Source organism: Exophiala spinifera (genome assembly GCF_000836115.1).
Source record: "Exophiala spinifera strain CBS 89968 unplaced genomic scaffold supercont1.4, whole genome shotgun sequence".
In the NCBI taxonomy this organism is placed as follows: Eukaryota; Fungi; Ascomycota; class Eurotiomycetes; order Chaetothyriales; family Herpotrichiellaceae; genus Exophiala; species Exophiala spinifera.
In genome coordinates, this window is record NW_015622516.1 from 1513170 (window position 1) to 1531105 (window position 17936).

At 51.2% G+C, this 17936-nt stretch overlaps 6 protein-coding genes across 6 annotated transcripts; 3 read left to right on the forward strand and 3 right to left on the reverse strand.

Annotated features, from left to right (window-relative positions):
* Positions 1-1169: 1169 nt before the first annotated feature.
* Positions 1170-2288, forward strand: PV08_05750 (uncharacterized protein; the record flags this gene model as incomplete). Its single annotated transcript, XM_016380089.1, has 1 exon — positions 1170-2288. One exon carries the CDS (start codon positions 1170-1172, stop codon positions 2286-2288), a length of 1119 nt encoding a protein of 372 aa, XP_016235916.1.
* Positions 2289-3330: 1042 nt separating this feature from the next.
* On the reverse strand, positions 3331-4494 carry PV08_05751 (uncharacterized protein; the record flags this gene model as incomplete). Its single annotated transcript, XM_016380090.1, has 2 exons — positions 3331-4211; positions 4263-4494. The coding sequence occupies 2 exons, from the start codon at positions 4492-4494 to the stop codon at positions 3331-3333; spliced, it is 1113 nt and encodes a 370-aa protein (XP_016235917.1).
* Positions 4495-6591: 2097 nt separating this feature from the next.
* Positions 6592-7639, forward strand: PV08_05752 (uncharacterized protein; the record flags this gene model as incomplete). The annotated part of the gene is made up of 2 exons (XM_016380091.1): positions 6592-7017; positions 7064-7639. 2 exons carry the CDS (start codon positions 6592-6594, stop codon positions 7637-7639), a joined length of 1002 nt encoding a protein of 333 aa, XP_016235918.1.
* A 1195-nt stretch (positions 7640-8834) lies between these two features.
* On the reverse strand, positions 8835-10650 carry PV08_05753 (T-complex protein 1, theta subunit; the record flags this gene model as incomplete). The annotated part of the gene is made up of 2 exons (XM_016380092.1): positions 8835-10508; positions 10558-10650. 2 exons carry the CDS (start codon positions 10648-10650, stop codon positions 8835-8837), a joined length of 1767 nt encoding a protein of 588 aa, XP_016235919.1.
* A 746-nt stretch (positions 10651-11396) lies between these two features.
* Positions 11397-11921, reverse strand: PV08_05754 (uncharacterized protein; the record flags this gene model as incomplete). Its single annotated transcript, XM_016380093.1, has 2 exons — positions 11397-11651; positions 11739-11921. The coding sequence occupies 2 exons, from the start codon at positions 11919-11921 to the stop codon at positions 11397-11399; spliced, it is 438 nt and encodes a 145-aa protein (XP_016235920.1).
* Positions 11922-14038: 2117 nt separating this feature from the next.
* Positions 14039-16785, forward strand: PV08_05755 (uncharacterized protein; the record flags this gene model as incomplete). The annotated part of the gene is made up of 4 exons (XM_016380094.1): positions 14039-14112; positions 14161-14761; positions 14811-14963; positions 15013-16785. The coding sequence occupies 4 exons, from the start codon at positions 14039-14041 to the stop codon at positions 16783-16785; spliced, it is 2601 nt and encodes an 866-aa protein (XP_016235921.1).
* Positions 16786-17936: the final 1151 nt, after the last annotated feature.

Consider the following 17936-nt stretch of genomic DNA (forward strand, 5'->3'; position numbering starts at 1 on the left):
CGCGAAACTCGACCACAGCTCCGTGATAGTGCCTGGGAAGGGCGTCTTTCTGATATCCGCTTATCCGGGCCGTATTTGATCCCCTTCGTTCCGGGGTTTCCTGTTGATGTTACACAATGTCATTGAGCTTGCTGACTTTTCTGATGCTCTAGACGTCACGAAGCCCATACATCCTTTACCCATATTACACCTTGTTGATCGGCTCTTTGACGTACTCGGTGTACGGCATGACCCGCATGCTTTTTGGCCACAAGACAGTCTGGTAGATGGAAACTCCAGTACAGGCCGGAGTAAGATTGAGGTTGAAGTCCAAGACACAAATAGCCTAAGCAGACTCCATTGTACATATTTGATCACACGGTCGTTATCGATAGCAAAGAACACTGGAAGATCATATCGACCTTGACCAAACTGGTGGCAGCTCTTTCGCCCTGCTTCTGTGTGCGCATCTCTGAACCGTTCCCAAGGATAGACTTCTTTGGAAGCTGCGGCGTGATAACCCAAAACACCGCAGCATAATACTCTGCCATCATTGCAAAATGATACAGACAATCACAAACCCATGATCATCCTCGACAATGTCCGAGGTGAGTCCACTGATCAAATTGGTTATTTGCGTTTTCAGAGAGGTCTACGAATGGAAAGGGCTTCGGCAGGCACGTTGGGACTGTATTCACGTCGCTTTTCCTTTCTCCTGAACCGATTTTCACATGGTCGTTTATAGCTGCACGTTGATTGGTGGTGACGTCGGAGATTGCCTGATGCGAGCTTCACGTCGAAGCGACGTTCATCTAACCACGTCGAGGTCATACCCTGGTTCTTATGAATTGGAAATTCAAGAACATTGAAGGCTACGTCCAAAGAAACCATGCGCCGTCTTCATCTACCGCTTTCGACTTCGGTCATTTTGCTCTTCTCAGACGCTGATACGCTTTTACCGCATGACCACTGGCCTCGAGATGATCACAAGGGGTTTGTGCAGTAACTATGCGCCTGTCTATGATTTGCTGAGAGCCTCTTGATGGTATTGTGTTCAATACTAAATACCTAGATACCCGGACCCATCGAATGTTGACTTATTTCTATACTTAAAGGGCTTCCAAACGCCGTCTTTGATGGATCTGCTCAGCGCTCGTTCCCTGTCCCTGTGCCCGCTGAGCTGAATCACGATGTTTCGTTTATGTTTCGTTCCTTTGCTGCTTGCAAGTTTATCCTTTTCCTTTCCCTTGGGGAGCTCTCTGGGTAATATTCAGAAGCGAGACGTTCCAGACTTTGTACGGCGATATGGTAGGCTGCATAACTATTACTTCTACTACACGCGATCTAAAGGCGCGGGGTGGAATCAAGCATTGCTAACTTCTTATCTACATCCAGCACCCCTGGCATACCTCTGCTCTTCAGAGATATACTTCCCCAGCGACATAGGAGCGCAAATCGCCCATACCTATCCTGAAGACGGGTCTGGAAACACCATCACGCCTCCAGCCCCGTTGACCTTGTCCAACATCGACACTCTGAACTCCTTTTCCGGTGGCGGCACAGATGTGTACCTGACTTCTGACGAGGGTATCCGGGCCCTTCCATCCTGGTTCAGAGGCTCCCGTCCCCAATCCGACGGCAGCACGCCTTCAATCGTCGGCTGCGCGGTTGTGACCGTGTCCAAGCCCAACGGGGTCCTTGACGCGTTTTACTTCTACTTCTACGCCTACAACCAGGGGAACTGGGTCCTCGGGCTGCCGGCGCTCGAGTTCGGCGACCACGTGGGCGACTGGGAACACACCATGGTGCGGTTCGTCGACGGCGCCCCGACGGCCGTGTATTACTCGCAGCACAGCGGCGGAGAGGCCTTCACTTACGCCGCGACGCAAAAGGGCCCCGACGGCGTTAGGCCCCTCGTGTACGTAGCCAACGGGACGCACGCGAACTACGCAATCCCAGGACCGCACGATCATACGATTCCCAACCTGAATACCCTCGCCGGGCCCCTGACTGATCACACCGACCGGGGAGTGCTGTGGGACCCGGTGGCCGACGCGTATGTCTACGGCTTTGACAATGCGACGGGCGTGTTCGAGGCCTATAATGGTGTCGATCCCGTGGGGTGGTTGAATTTCGCGGGGTCTTGGGGAGATAATCAGCTTCCTGACAATACCCCGGGACAGATTGATGTGTTTGGAGAGAGAAAGTACGTTGCTGGACCCACGGGTCCGCGTGACAAGGGCTTGACCAGGACAGGGGTGTGTCCTGACGGGAAGAGTTGTACTGTTAGGAGCGTGTTGGTGCCGTGATGGTTGGCTACAGTCGACTTTGGAGGCCGGTGGAGGGTCGATCGAGCTTGGGATACCTGGGTCATAGACCGGATTGCACACGAGGGCGGCATGTGGTAATACCACATTGTACATACGGAGTGGAAATCGGCAGAGATGTCCAGACCGGTAAGATATATGTATGTTACTTTGTAATGTAATTTAAGATTTATTGAAGATGTCAGCACCGAAAGGGTATGGACCTCAGATCAGACTAGGCCGATATTGAGGAAGAAAAGCCAATCTTCACGTTTTTATTCTTTTTTTAAAAAAAGGGAATTGTGGCTAATTGATTTATGGCCGGAAAGAGATGTTGTCCAGAAGAACTTAGACAAGCTTCCGTGAAGTTTTACATCACATTCCCCTCGCCGAGGTACCCTCACGTCGTGATGAAGTTAAACTCGGATTCACATTAAACAATCAAAAAGTCACGACAGCCAGCCCGCTTGTGTACAAGTTCTGCGTATCTCCCCCCACCCCTCCAATATGAGAAAAAAGAAAACAGTTTCGCTCAGAGACCCGACCAGATACAAATTTGCAATAAGGCTAAAGGTACAGTAGATAATTCTGAGGATGTGAGAGATGAAAGGGCGATGGAACACCAGCTGGCTGAAGTCAATCCAGACTCTGCTGGCCCGTTGTTTATTTGGCGGTAAGTATCATACTTCTCATCCCATCATGCAAGAGACGTCATGTCGTAAAACTCGTTGTGATCTGGTGCTGAAATCGGTCGACATCTCGGACATTACATGACGGTCGAGGTAGAAAAATTTGAACTTGAAGAATGGACAGGGCGACCTCATCTCGCCCTTCAAGAGAAGATATCGCCGTCCGAACGTCGAGAAACGCTTGCGCATAGAAAAATCTTCTGAAATCAAAGAACCCACCAGCAGTTGTGGGATGGACTGGCTTTTGCTCACCGGTAGAAGGCCAGAACGCTCGAGAACAAAAGTTGCAATGTTTGAATAATGAGGGAATGGCTGTGAAACTTCCTTTCCAACCTCAAGGCACTTGCGCTTAGGTGTTAGATAAAGTTCTTGGTGGTGACAAACGAATCTGCTTTGATCCTCGTGGGGACTGGATGGTGGAATGCCGTCCAGCCTTCCGGAGCCTTGGTGAGCTCATGAGCTTCTGAGTGGCTTGAGCCGAGCCTGGGCGAGGAGGGATTCCCTCTTGTGCTAGGACGGCCTGATGAACCTGTGTGCGAGGTTTTATCTGGTAGCCAGTTCTTGAAGAGAGGCTTGAAGCAAGGGATGCAGGCGCAGATGATGCCGGTCCCGACTTCGACGACGGACCATTTCATGGTCGGCACCGAGCCTTGAGTCACGTCGAGACTTTCGACACCTTGTAGGACACTGATCCGCAATGCCGAGGCGACGGTGGCGAAGAGGCCGATGGCGAAGAGCAGAGACACGACGTACTTCTGCCGCCGCGGCAAGTTCAGCCTCCAGAAGACAGGGAGCGGTAAGGTGCAGAGCAAAAAGTCTGTGAAGATCGAGAACGCCGTCGAGAAATAGTAAAACTTGTCAATTGGGAGGCAGTTCCGGGGAAGGGTAAAGTCCCATGCACCCTCGACTGGCTTGCATTGGAAGATGGTGACGAGGATGCTGCAGAGCCATACGCTGAGGATGGCTGCACTGAGGGCGTACATAATTCTTCGGAACGTGGCCGTGGGGAAGACTCGAATGTAGGACACGACGATGCTGATCTTGACCAACATCAATGCCGTCACGTACATTACTTGACAGATCCATAGTGTCTGATCTAGTAAGTAGGTGTTCGCGTAGGGCGGTAGTAGCAGCAGCAGCAGCAGCAAGCTCACCTGGACTGTTTTCTTAATCTTCTCAACGAGGTCGGCATCCTGTGGCAGATCCCAGACATGATCGCCGAGGCCATATCGTACGCCTGATCCTGAATCAACACTCAAACCCCATCATGTGTGTAAAGCGGACTTACCAACTATAGCCATGGCGGAGAAGGCTGTGGCAAACAAGCCAGCGGCTACCATAAGATAGTCATCGGCGGCGACATGCTTGACGACGAATGCCCGCACGATCAGCCGTATGCCAATGAAGACTGAAGTCACGGCAATGAAGCAGATGTTCAATGTCTTCAGTTCTGCTTGCAAGGAATCGTGGGGCAAGAACTCCCCTTTGAATTGGTTGGGGTTTGTGATACTGCTGCTCATATCGAATGTTTGTGGAGGGCGCTTTGCCGCCTCCCTTTGTCAGGCTGAACGTGTTTCGTTGCGAGATGCCCCACGAGCGAGCGGTTAGTGGTTCCCGAATGATACAAACAAGAATCAGAATCAACAGCACCGCTCATATACAAACGAAGGACAGAGAGTTGCTCTCTCATCTAGGCCGCACCGATCAAAAGAAAGGGCAACGAACGGTATAAGAGGAGCCATGATGCTCCAGACCACCTTACCGTTTGGTGCGGCACATGGTGTTTGTCCGGGATGTTGAGGAGAGGGGTCTTACCATGCTCGAGGACGACAACCAATGTTGTAGCCAGCCATGGGTGGGATCTGCTAGAGGTAGTACACTGACTACACTGACTACGAGGCAACAGTGCGTGACTGAGGGCATGGATGGTGTGAAGGCGGTTGTCGAACTGACCAACACCACGCAAGAGAGTCAAAATGCATCTACTAGCGCCGTATGGCTGCAGCCGAATCCGGTGTCTTGGCACGGCCCCTGAACGGCCTCGACGTGAAAATCAGCCATTGTCCTCGTTGATTGGCGAAGCTCCTTCAATTAGATCTTCCAATCCGGTCGAAATAGTCTTCTGAACAATCGCGCATCCCAGTCAGTGGACACTCATCCACGAGGCTATTGTGCTTCTCCCGAGCCCTCTGGGGCCTCTGGGGGACATGGGCACGTCGACCAAAGCCCCAGCGTGGGATGATGTCTGCATGATTCTCTCCTTCGTCTAGCGAATTGGCGGACTCTCGACGCTCCCCTCACGTCCATGCGGCATATATTAAGGGCCAATAGCTAAGCCCACATTGTGAGGAAGAACCTCATTGAGGGGGAGTTATCGAGAGTAAGTAGAATGGTATGATGTCTTGAAACGCGAGGCATTTGCACAGAACACTCGTTGAAAGGATTGTCCGACATTCAAGCATGCTCCATGCCGTGAAGTCTCGATCCTTTCATCTATTCCGACGGAGGTTGTGCTTCAGAACTGCGAAGCCCCAATATTGAGGCGAAGGCCAGGCTACTGAGAAGTCAGGACGGGCAACAACACTTCCGAAATTGCAATAACGATCCTTGCAGGGCAGTGGTCGCTTTTTGGATGAGGCTGAATGTGGTAGTTCAACATGGGGTTTTCATTCATTTCAGCATGGTGGTTTGGATTGCTGATGGTTGCCAAGATTAGTGTCAAGACTCCAGGGAATACATTCGGACAATTTTATACAAAAAGGTGCATGTCGCCAGGGGTAAGTGAGGAGCGTCCGGGGCATGATGACAGGACGCGCAATGCCCTGCTACCCACCCTCCCGAACGAAGTTGATGTTGGTGGCTTATATACTGTGAAGCTCCGATTGACGCGGTGTGGTGGATCATTGCGATTACCAGGAGCAGCTCTACATGGTGCGGAGATGGCAGACAAACACTCTTTGGTGCGGAATACTGCTGCAGGAGTTTCAGACGAGAAGCTTTCCTCCTTGATCCCTCCACCACCCCTTGGAGGCTCCTGGGTAACGAGCAGGATTGAATCTGGGTTGTGCACAGGACGCTGCATCTCATCAGAGCTACTTAAGAACTCATCACCCCGAAAGCTCAGCTCAGCTCAGCGATATTTGACCGTGTCGGCTCAGAGGTCTGACTTTCGAGATGTTGGCCTCGATGTGTTCTCCTGAAGACAGGATAGTTCAGGCTGCAGGGGATAATATTGTCCGAACAATGGTTTTGGTGTGCAGATGCCGTGTGAGAAAGTTCAGTGCACGTTACTTGTAGGACAAACTCTAGTTAAATGACGCTTCCGTCCTCTGTAGGCCTTTCACGACCTGACATTGTCACACCAGTGGTGGCTGCAGTGCATCTTCATCCTCGCCTCACCTTCTACGATTCAGTATAGCGACCACGTGACTTCTCATACATATCGCTCTTTCTGTTGCCCTTCACCAGCTCGAAGTTAAAGTCTTCATATGAACAATTGATACTGTCCCACGATCTTGTCCCAAGTTCAAATTCCTCATGTCGCAAATAACATCATAAGCCCAAAACAGTCGCGCAGCCACAACATCGCGTTGTCTTCTCTTCATTGTCACTACAAAATGGAGTCCTCCAAAGAAACATCCTTTCCCCCTGCCAGCGATATCCCCCTCCATCGAAACGCGCCCCTCGCACCTTCGCAAGAGCTTGCGTATCGGAAAAAGTGCATTCAACTCAAGAGACGGCTTGCCGAGATTGAAGCCAACAACGACTCGACGCGCAAGAGAATCACACAAGAAAAAGATCATATCAAGAAGCTACGCTTGCTGCGTGCCATCCTCCTCAATAACTTGCAGGAAATCATGAGCACTCCCGCGAAGAAGTTGACCCCCGAGCAGCTTGAGAAGATCGGTGTACTCTCCAACGGCAGTACGGATCTAGCTGAACTTGCGGGCACCGGCATAACTCAGGAGTCTCGTAATCCTAGACCTGACGGGGAAGGATTGCTCGACGACAGCACAGACGAAAGTGAGGAAGAGGAACCTGAGGTGAGACTGCCCTTTGCTCCCAACAGCATGCACTCACACGACACAGCCTGCAGAAAGACCCGAACGCCGAAGAAGAGTCAACAACAACTACCGTGAAACCATCATGAACGCCAACGCTCCAGGCGAGTCCGCATCGACCGCGTATCAACAGCAAACTTTACCCAACCTTGCTCCTGCAAGCTCATTTTCCCCCGCCCGTCCACACGACCATACAGGCCTGACTTCGTCATTCCGTGTCTCGTCTGGCACACCTCACGCCGCAGGAACATCCAGCTCTTATCCACCCCCTGCTGAAAGTTCTCACAACGGAGGATCTTCACCAATTTACGCCGGTGATCCACGCGCCGTTTACTACGGACCAGGTGACATCAAGCCCATCCGGCCTGACCCCCCTTATGTGCAATTCACAGCACATATGACACCACAACTGGCAGCCAATGGCGAACATCCAGACGACATTCCTGACAGAATTCAATCCGAATGGGATGAACTTACTCCAGACAACCGAAAACTCTGGGAAGTCCGGTATCAAGAGCAAATGGCAGAGTACACGGCTGCAATGGATATCTACAAGAGAGCATCACGACGTGATACTTCGAGCGGGTTTGCCGGTCCTTCATAGAGTGACAAGCGAAAGCTCCTACCTCACCTCCTCGTCTGGCGACTCCGCAGATGAAGATGCTTCTTGCAAACTCACACCAGCCTCTGGAGATGTACGAATCTTAGCAACCTCCCATCATGGACCGCACGATCACACATCAAACCAACGCTGTATGGTTGGAACCCTCAGCCCAACAAGTTCCTAAGGTTCGCATTTTGTACGTCTTCAATCGAGCATCTTCACCACTCTAATGCGTATCTGCACCCCAAGAATCCCAGCACATTCACTTCGCATCGCCAGAGCTCTAGTCAGCAGCGAACGATACAATGGCTTATGGCAGCTACTACACCGTTCACATGACCGTTGAGGACACGGCAGCGATATCGCAAGGACCAACAGAAGCACACAGGAATGATTCATTTGTGCAAAGGGTATCACCAAGATTATACTTCTCCAAGAAAACGAGCATGGTCAGGTAGAGCGTACCTGATCGTCCAAACGTAGCCAACTATGGCAGTCTCAAATCTGGGAGGCATTCGAAACTGATGTAGCATGACAGCGGGAGCACAGTGGCAGCAGCTATTAACCTCCAACGGCTCGAATTAGTATTGTCTTTGCACTGCTCGGGTAGTCTTCGTCCTTAACCAATGATACGTAGCCCCATCGAGGCAGAATTCCTGGTGGTCCTAGGACACAGTGCTTAAAGCAGAAATGAAAATATCCTCTCTTCACGTCCCAAGCTTTGATGTCTTTTTCATTGTCTTTTTCTACATTTCTTATAGTCCTGCGGAAGATCTGACTGAAGATTTTACGATGTCCTCATGTCTCCAAGGCGCTGTCGCTGCACACGCCTCGTCCCATGGAGCATCGACTCACTTGGCCTGTATCAAAAAAGTTCGAACTCCATGGCAGATTGCAGAGCAGAAACCGGTAGAATACGCAGCGTCTAGGGGTAATACATTCTTCCAAGTTGCCGATCCCTGTCTCAGGGTCCAGGGTGAAACCTATACAGGCGCTCCATCTCACAGGCGAGACCTGTTCGGGGGTGTCATCACAGTCAGCGATGACCAGCGAAGTCGATCAGGCACGACACTCTGTCCGTGCCTCTAGCTCTCAAGACAAGGACACATGGGATGCAGAGATAATAGGCGTACGAGTCCTTACTCAGCCGCCACGTCCATCGTCTTGGCCCTCTACCAGTCTTCTTTTTTCCAATTTAGTCCTCGTCCCAGTTTGGGTTGGGACCGGGAGGTTTCGGCCCGCCAGCTTGTCTCGCGACGATGATCTGATCGACGCTGAGGACGGTACGTGCAGCCTCGGTGGCAAGTCTGATGGCCCAGCTCTTCGTCACGAGGAGGTCCAGGATTTGCTCGTCCACGGCGTCCAGGACACCGGTCGCGTCTGAGCCTTCCAGATCGACGCCTGTGGTCCAGTAGGGCTCCTCATCTGACGTTCCGGACGAAGACGACTCTTCCTCGTTCGAAGAGCTTTCGTCCTCATCGTCACTGCCCTCCTCGGCCGTTCCTGTGCGGCGCTTGACTTCATTTGTGTTCAGACGCTGTTGGTGTGCGGTGTACAGACGAGCTAGAACCTCGGTGGCATCGAGACCTGCGCTCTCGGCCAGGGTGCGGGGAATGACTTCAAACGCCTCGGCGTATTTACGGATTGCGTATTGAGGAAGGCCGGGCGTCTTGTCGGCGAAATGGGTTATGCGTTCGACGAGCTGCATTTCAGTGGCACCAGCGCCAGGAACCAGTCGGGCGTCTCTGGTCACGGCTTTGATGACGTTGACTCCGTCGTCGATCGCGCGTTCGACGTCGTCGAGGTGGTTCTGTGTAGCGCCTCGGAGGACGATGGTCGCCGTTCGTGTCGTTGCGGTGTCCGAGTCCTGGCGGAAAACCGTAACTCGATCGCCGCCTATCTCGGTGGTTTCAACGACATCGATACTACCCATTTCGTCTGGCATGGGAGCGCCGAGCCGTGCGAGGGGCGTGGCGTTGCAGACACGACAGAGGCGGCGGAGTTCGAATTTGGAGAGGATCTTAATGACCAGTATACCCATGCGATTGAGATAGTGGAGGGCAAGCTCGCCGATTGTCGATCCGGCCACGACCACTCGCAGACCCGAGTCGTACAGTTCTTTGATCGCGGCTTCCAGTTGCGTTTCTTCGCCTTTAGAAAAGTCCATCATTTCTTGTGCGTTCTTGAGGAGCACCGTGCCTTTTGTCTCGGTCTGGGAGGTATCAATCGGACAGGAGAAGACGCCGACCTTGGCCTTCTTTGCGCGTTTGACGGTTCCGTCAGGCTCTCGGCCCAGGACCATGCCTCGAACGACTTTGGAAGACGACAGATCTCCTCCCATGATCTTGACAACCCTGATGTTGTCAACGTTGAAGTTGGCGGGGTTCTTTGGAAGAACCGCCAGGACTGCTTCTGCGATCAACTGTGACACGACGTCTTCGCTCCCAGACTGTTTCGAGGCAACAACAGTGCGTAGGGCCTTTGTCAATTCTTCTGCAGAGCGCATATCTGAGACACTGTCGACCTGGAGATCTTGTAGGCACTTCAAAGCATAAGCCTGGGCTTTTTCGTAGCCCGACACAATGTCACTGGTCTTGAGACCCATTCGTATTAATTCCTCCGCCTTTTTCAGCAGTTCGCCGGCCAGAATTATAACCATGTTTGTGCCGTCTCCCAGCTCCGCCTCTTGCTGTTGACTAGCCATCACAAGTAATTTTGCAGCGGGGTGGACAACTTCCAGTTCGCGGAGAATCGTAGCGGCGTCGGACGTGAGAATCATCTTTTGAAGGTGGTTTATGACAATTTTGTTCCGCCCATATGGTCCCAGGGACGTTTGGACCGTCTGAGCAATCGTTCTGCAGGCATCGATCTGGGGTATATTAGAACGGTTCGGAGTGTGTTTGAGGGTCTGTCTATACATTACGGATCACGGCTCCATCTTCAGCATCGTAGCTATTGTAGCCGGGCTTAAAGAGACCGGCCTGAGAGGCCTGAGGTATCGTGAGAGACATTGTCGTGGTTTGGTTGCTTGGTGGGAGAGAGATATGTCCTTGAGGCCCTGAACATACAGTAATTTTGAGATTTGTTGCCCGCAGCCTGCACAATCGCAAGGCTGCGAGGCTGCGGAGTCACTAGTTGGTTAGCGTCATATCACGGCCACAAAAGCAGCGTGGGCGAGGGGAACACCTTCGACACTTTACTTGATGCCGCTTCTTGTAACCCCAGACATCCCGACGACGTACAAAGGCAACTGAGGGCTGCAAGATTTCTGACTTGCTTGAACCGACAATACGATAACATACATCGCGCCGAGTAAACCTTGACGGGGAAAGCTATTTGTGTAATACAATACGATCCACTCCCGTTTATGCCTCCCAATCGAGATATGGCTGTGGAAGAAAGTCCAGGGCTACATCAACATCCACCACAGATCCATCTCGCAGACATGGGTGCGATGTTTGGTATCTACTACTATACTATTGAATGCTTCCGGGATAAACAAACATGGTGCGCCCTGGAAATTCAGAGAACCGATCCGCTTTGGCACTTTTACTCGATTTGAAAGGTACTACCATGGGCAAGTGATTAATTGAAAGCCATTGGCTTGAAGTGGTTTGCTCTTTGCCCGGAAGATTTCATGATATGGCGATGGCTTCCATTGAACTTGCAACTCTAAACGCACCACCCTTAGCCAACTGTCGCGGTGTCCTTCACAAGGGATGAACCCGGTATCGAAGCAGTTACCCTTCTTTTTGCATCACGACAGCTCTATTCGACCAGGTAATGCCGCAAACACACTCATCTCGAACTTGCCTATCACCAAAGTCTCCACTCCAATGGCAGCCCAGGCAGGTCGATGGTGTCCCATATACTTCCTCGCAACACTCTGGAGCGTCAGCATCACCTCCTCTCCGACTCCGCCGGCGTGGTAGGTTGTGACTTGGTACACAGAGTTCCAAATCTCTTCGGTGCTTAGCTGAGGATCACAGGCTCGAATCGCCTTTTCTACGTTCTATCCGGCCCATTAAGACGGGGCCCGATGTCAACATTTTGAGCAGGCACCAAAACCAGGGAAACAGGTAGGGATGGGTTAGCATACCTGGAAGGAACATTCAATCTGTTCACGGAGATCAACTTTCACGTCTCCGTTGTCATCCATCCCGACATGACCTGACGTTGCCACCAGGCGACAACCCGTCGGAATGCAGACTGCTGCAGATATGTGAAACTGCTTGGAGATCTCCTCGTAGGCTGGGAAATTAACGCTGTGGAGGTGAGACATCGTGGGTAAAGCGTGGTTTAAGACGCGAGAAGGTTGTGATTGTTGGGTATGAACGAGTTGTGGAAAATGAATCGAGGGCAGTGTTGCAGGGCTTGTCTATCTGAAGGTCCGAAGTGCGTAGAACATCACTAGAAGGCTTCTTTACCTGGAGATATCAGGATCATTTATAGCGGAGAGATTGTCTCTGAAATCAAAGTGGTCCTACGTTCGAATCCACTATCCTGCCAGAAGGAGAAGGTGAAGCATCAAAGATTTCCTAATGGAGCAGGAGGGTCCTCCGCAACAATATGTAACTTGCTAGGGACATACAAACTGGTAAAACACTTCGTCCCTTCACCGGTGCCTCAACAAAGAGCGTTAACATCTTTAATGTCCGCGAATTTCTCTCGCAATCGGGTATCACACATTTCCCCTACGGCTGCCCAAGCTTGCCTACGGATTTAAAGGGGTAGTACACCGGACCAGCAAGGAATGCATAGTCTATGATTTAAAATCCGACAACATCCTCAGCAGGTAGGTCTACTGAGAATTCTACGAGGTAAGTTCCTTACAGAATTGTTAGCAAGGTATTTTCGTGGAGCGCAGGAACAGAAGCAGTTAAGCATGGCTATGCTGAGGTTCGACTTTCATTGAGGCCGGTTACGGGAGTTGTTCTGTCGGTTGGTTAGTTAGACTGATACTTTCAGATGATCTCGCGAATCCTTGGGGAGAGACGCAGTGAAGTGAAGTGGAGGGGAGGGGTGGCAGCTAGGTGGGTACATAGGTAGGCATGTAGATACCACTACGCAAGGCGAATTGATTACCTGTATGCCGACGTTCGACCAGCGGTGCGCTTGGCGTCGATTCACCTCCTCTTATCCCGCCAAGAGGAGTCGAAAGGATACCGTTTCGCCTACATCTAGCAGCGTGCTTCGTAGAAAAAAGCAAATGCGGTTTCATGGGTAGAGGCCTCGCATGGTTCCGACTCCACAATGCATCAACCTCGTCATGCGATGATGCTTTCAACCTTTCCAGGACCGGAAGCGGAGGGTTACTGTAGGCTAGAGGCTCTCCGCAGAAGTACGGTCACTCTCTTGCCGCGAGCTACGGTGTACATCTCAGCAGGCATCACCTGTCATGCAACGTTACGTTAGCTTATAGAATATGGCTCCCCTAGTCGGTCCGGGCACTTCTGTATACCTTGGACTTTAAACAGCAACTACTAAGTCTGAAGCAAGTCACATATCACATATCTACTTTAGATAAATACTGACCCCAACAGGATTTGTCGACTTGATCCTCAACGAATTCTCCCGGGCTGAATATTACCCATTTACACTACCTCTAACGGCCTGCCGAATATACTTCATTATATGTTCCTTGTTGACTATAAGTGAATACTCACTATAGTTAAGGGCTGCACTATTAAGGCATCAAGACCTCAGCCTTACTTACTAGATATAATTTAGTGAACTTTTGCACCTAACTGTTCATCCACCACCAGTGCCATTATAAAATGTTTCTTGATCTAGCTTATAGCGGACGCTAGTATCTGAGATGGAATCAACATCGCAGGTTACCCAACAGAGGAGTCGAGGCAGCTGCCGCCCGCGCATGGTCCATGTCCTGCATTTCGCACCTTTTCCATAAGCTGCGAAGGACGTCTTTGGTTGGGTGTGGAAGGCTATGTTTCTCCCACAAGAGCTTGCTGTATGCTGTCATATGGCAGAAGAACTTCAAGAGTGAAGGAGTGGAGACACGGAGTAATTTAGAGCTCCTTGTATTCGTAGATAGAGGTGTGGTCATGAGTGATCTCAAAAGCGGCGCAGAGTACGAACTCAACACGGTTAGCCGAAACCTCCTAACTCTCGAGTACTCCGTACTTGCAGCAAAGCTGGCCGCTTTACGGAGACAGAGTATTGCGTACAGTATTGCGTACAGAATATTGGTGGCCTCTACAGGGACACGTACTCTTGACCAAAGGAGGTGCCACGAGGCGCCGACAATTGTGCGCATACTCTCCTCTTCGCTTCTGTGATGCGTGCCCATCATGCGCATATGATCAAGACTATGGTACTCGTTCCCGATGGACGGACTGCGTCTTGAAGATCACGAAATCGGGGACTGCGCTCGCCATAATGGCACCCTCCGACTTTGAGAATGAACTCCATCAACTTTTGTCCGCCGATGCGGACGCTGATATCTCGTTGAGGTCTGCTGAAGTTGCCGCTGAATAAACAGTGAGCTAACATGCGCATAGCAGTCCGCGGCAGAATTTAGGAGCCAGTTCGTCATCTCATCAGAGCGCTCCAGACCCTATCTCTTCTCACTCGACCACCCCAAACGCTCAAGCTAGCGTGCCGACCAATGGTACAAGACAATCCCACTCAAGAAACAGCAGCCTTGGCCTGAAGGAGGAACTCTCATCGGATTGGTACGTGGAAGGGCCTGGCCGGAGAGTTGGCTACGATAATTTAACCGCAATCGACTGGATCTATGAATACACGAAAGAAAGGCAGCGTCTGAGGAGACTGGCAGCACTCAATTCAGGCTTGTTAGGGCAACTGAGACAACTTTTCGAAGTCAGTCAGATATGGCTTGTTCTCGTGGCCACTGGAATCTCGGTCGGTTGTGTCGCTGCCGGCATCAACATAGCCTCCGACTGGTTAAGCGACATCAAAACAGGGTACTGTAAGAAGGGTACTGGCGGAGGGCAGTTCTATTTGAACAAGCAATTCTGCTGTTGGGGTCATGACGACCTCTCTCAGTGTCAAGATTGGACTCCCTGGCCCGCCGCGTTAGGGATCCATGTCGCGGGAGGACAATATGTCATAAGCTATATGTTCTTCATTGGGTTTGCAGTATGCCGGTCAGCCTTGCTTGCAGAAGGGAGGCTTACCCTATGTCTAGGTCCTTTTTGCCGTATCGGCTGGCGTGTTGGTACAGAAATACTCGATTTATGCTCGACATAGCGGTATTCCTGAGATCAAAACCGTTCTCGGAGGTTTCGTCATCAGGCGCTTCTTTGGTGGCTGGACACTGCTTGCAAAATCGCTCGGACTGGTAACAGACAATGTTCCTCCCTCGTTGTATTGTCACTGATCGTGTCTAGTGTCTTTCCGTATCGTCAGGCATGTGGCTTGGGAAGGAAGGACCATGCGTGCACCTTGCTTGCTGTTGCGCCAATATTATAATGAAGCCTTTCGAATCCCTCAGCCATAACGAAGCACGCAAACGCGAGGTACTTTCTGCGGCCGCTGCCAGCGGCATCTCTGTCGCCTTTGGAGCTCCTATTGGGGGGGTGCTCTTCTCATTGGAGCAACTATCATACTACTTTCCCGACAAGACCATGTGGCAGTCTTTCGTCTGTGCTATGGTGGCGGCTGTCACGTTGCAGGCCATTAACCCATTCCACACTGGGAAGATTGCGCTTTACCAGGTCACTTATACGACAATCTGGCACAGCTTCGAGATTGTACCATTTGTTCTATTGGGCATTACAGGCGGACTTTTTGGTGGCATGTTCATCAAGCTCAATATGCTCGTCACGAGAATCAGGAAGTCTCAGAGTTACTGGCTTAGAGAAAAACCACTTCATGAAGTACTCGTGGTGGCCGCGATTTCAGCGCTTGTCAACTTCCCTAACACCTTCATGCGAGCTCAGCTTTCAGAGCTAGTTTATTACCTTTTCGCGGAATGCGCTACCATTGGCAACAACGACATATTTGGTCTATGCAAAGCCACTACTGGCGGGGCTTTGTCGATGTTGTGGCTATTAATTGCGGCCTCTGTACTGGGTTTTCTGTTGGCCAGTATCACATTTGGACTCCAGATCCCAGCTGGAATCATACTACCCTCTTTGGCCATTGGGGCACTCTACGGGAGATCTGCAGGTGTTGTCATGGAACTTATACACAAGCATTTCTCAACATCATTCGTCTTTGCAGCATGTGAGCCCGATGTTCCATGTGTGATCCCAGGGACTTATGCCATTGTCGGCGCCGCCTCTGCTTTGGCAGGCGTCACACGCATGACGGTGTCAATAGTTGCAATCGTGTTCGAGCTCACTGGTGCACTCACTTATGTACTGCCGATCATGATTGCGGTCATGCTTGCCAAATGGATTGGCGATGCATGCTCGACTCGAGGCATCTATGAGTCTTGGATCCAAATCAACGAGTACCCATATCTTGACAACAAGGATGACGCGGCCATACCCCAGGTATCGGTGTCAGGCATCATGACGAGGGTGGAGGACATGACCTGTTTGAACGGCAACCAGGCATATTCAGTCGAGAAATTGCGAAAGATTCTTCGCACCACTTCTTTTCGTGGATTTCCTGTCGTTGCTTTTAAGCATTTGGCGGAAGATCCAGCTTCTGTACCTACAAGCTTTCTACCATCACCACGCGAGAATACGTTTCTTGGGTATATCTCGCGGACTGAGCTGTCTTTTGCGTTGGATCGTGTCACAACCTCTGGAGTCTCTTCCCGCAACTCTCCTCCCATCACTCCTCAGACACCCTGTTATTTCAACTATCACGCCGATATTATCTCCGGTCATGGGGTAGATTTGCGTCCTTGGATGGATCAAACGCCGATCACGCTCAATGCGAACAGCTCCCTTCAACTGGCTGTCCACATGTTTCAGAATCTTGGTTTGCGCTACCTTCTCTTTGTCGATAAAGGGGCGTTCCGAGGCATTCTTACGAAGAAAGATGTTTGGTGGATCCTATCAGCAGCCGAGGACGGGCGTAGAAGGGATGAATTTGTTGCTGGGTCTGGAGTGCTTCGAGGCGACGATGAAGACGATGACGGTCGCGACGAGGCTAGAGGTCTTCTCCAGCAAGATGGAGCTTTTGAGCAACTTGTAGCGCCAACATAAGACGCAAACATGAGTTTCACGTTGAGCCTTTTTAGTCGTTGTCGTGGCCCTCAAACTCGATACGACGGACGCCAAAGTCTCTAAAGGTACAAGTAAAAGATGAGGATCCCTAAGCGAACGTAATACTTGCAAGTTGCGGGACAGAGACCCTTGGTCAATGATATAATAATATCCTACACTTGCAGCGGTGTTTCTCCCTCACCGGACGCGTTATGGACGAAATTTACACGGCTCCAGACGACATTCACACCAGCCTGTATCAAGGAAACAAGTGTCAGACCACCTCTGCGCTTGTCGCAAGAGAAATAACGGGCAAGGTCTCGTTAGTCACCTCGGCTACAACATTTGAACGACCCAAAACAGCCTTTAGAGGTGCGCGAGATAGGAAGGTGGGATGTTTGTGATCCACGGCGGCGCTGATTTCGACGCAGCGAGGATCATCCCAAATGAGTGTAGAGGGTCGGCTATAAAGTGATAGACCCGGCCAGAGGACTTTCCCCTGTAACCACGAGGCAAGACGCAATACCACCGGACTCTTGACCATCAAATGCGGACCATTGAATTTTTGAATCAGGGGAAGCGAGCAAAGCTTAGCTACCAAGGAGTCGACCGACGACGATGCGAAATTGACCCTGAATCAGACTGCATTTTGCCTAGTGATGGCCTCGGTAGTTTATGCTCCTCCTCCGCTGCTGATCAATTGATCCCTCTGGCTGTTTGACGAGGATCACCTGAGTAAAGAGGCAGTCGATGGAGATGCAAATGTTGACCCCCGAGACGAGCGTTTATTCTGCATGCCGCTCCGTACTCAGTACGACTCACCAGTAGTCAACCAATGTCTCCCGCAGCTACAGAACCACTTGTCGCTAGTGGGAATGGAAGCTTGTAACTAGATGATCGCCCTCGAAATTTGTAGTTGCATGCTGGCGTGCATCATTCTGCACCTCTAACCCTGATCAGGGACCAGCTATCTGGACGGACATTCGTCGAACAACAAGGAAAGACATGCTCTCGGGATTCCGCTCCCAAAGCGGGACATCTAGTGCGATTCACGCCCGCAAGTCTGCAGAAGCGTCCGGGTTATTCTCTTCTCGTGGCATGAGGCTCGAGCTAGGTCCAGAGAGCGCCCTCTAACTAGCCTGAGCGGGTTC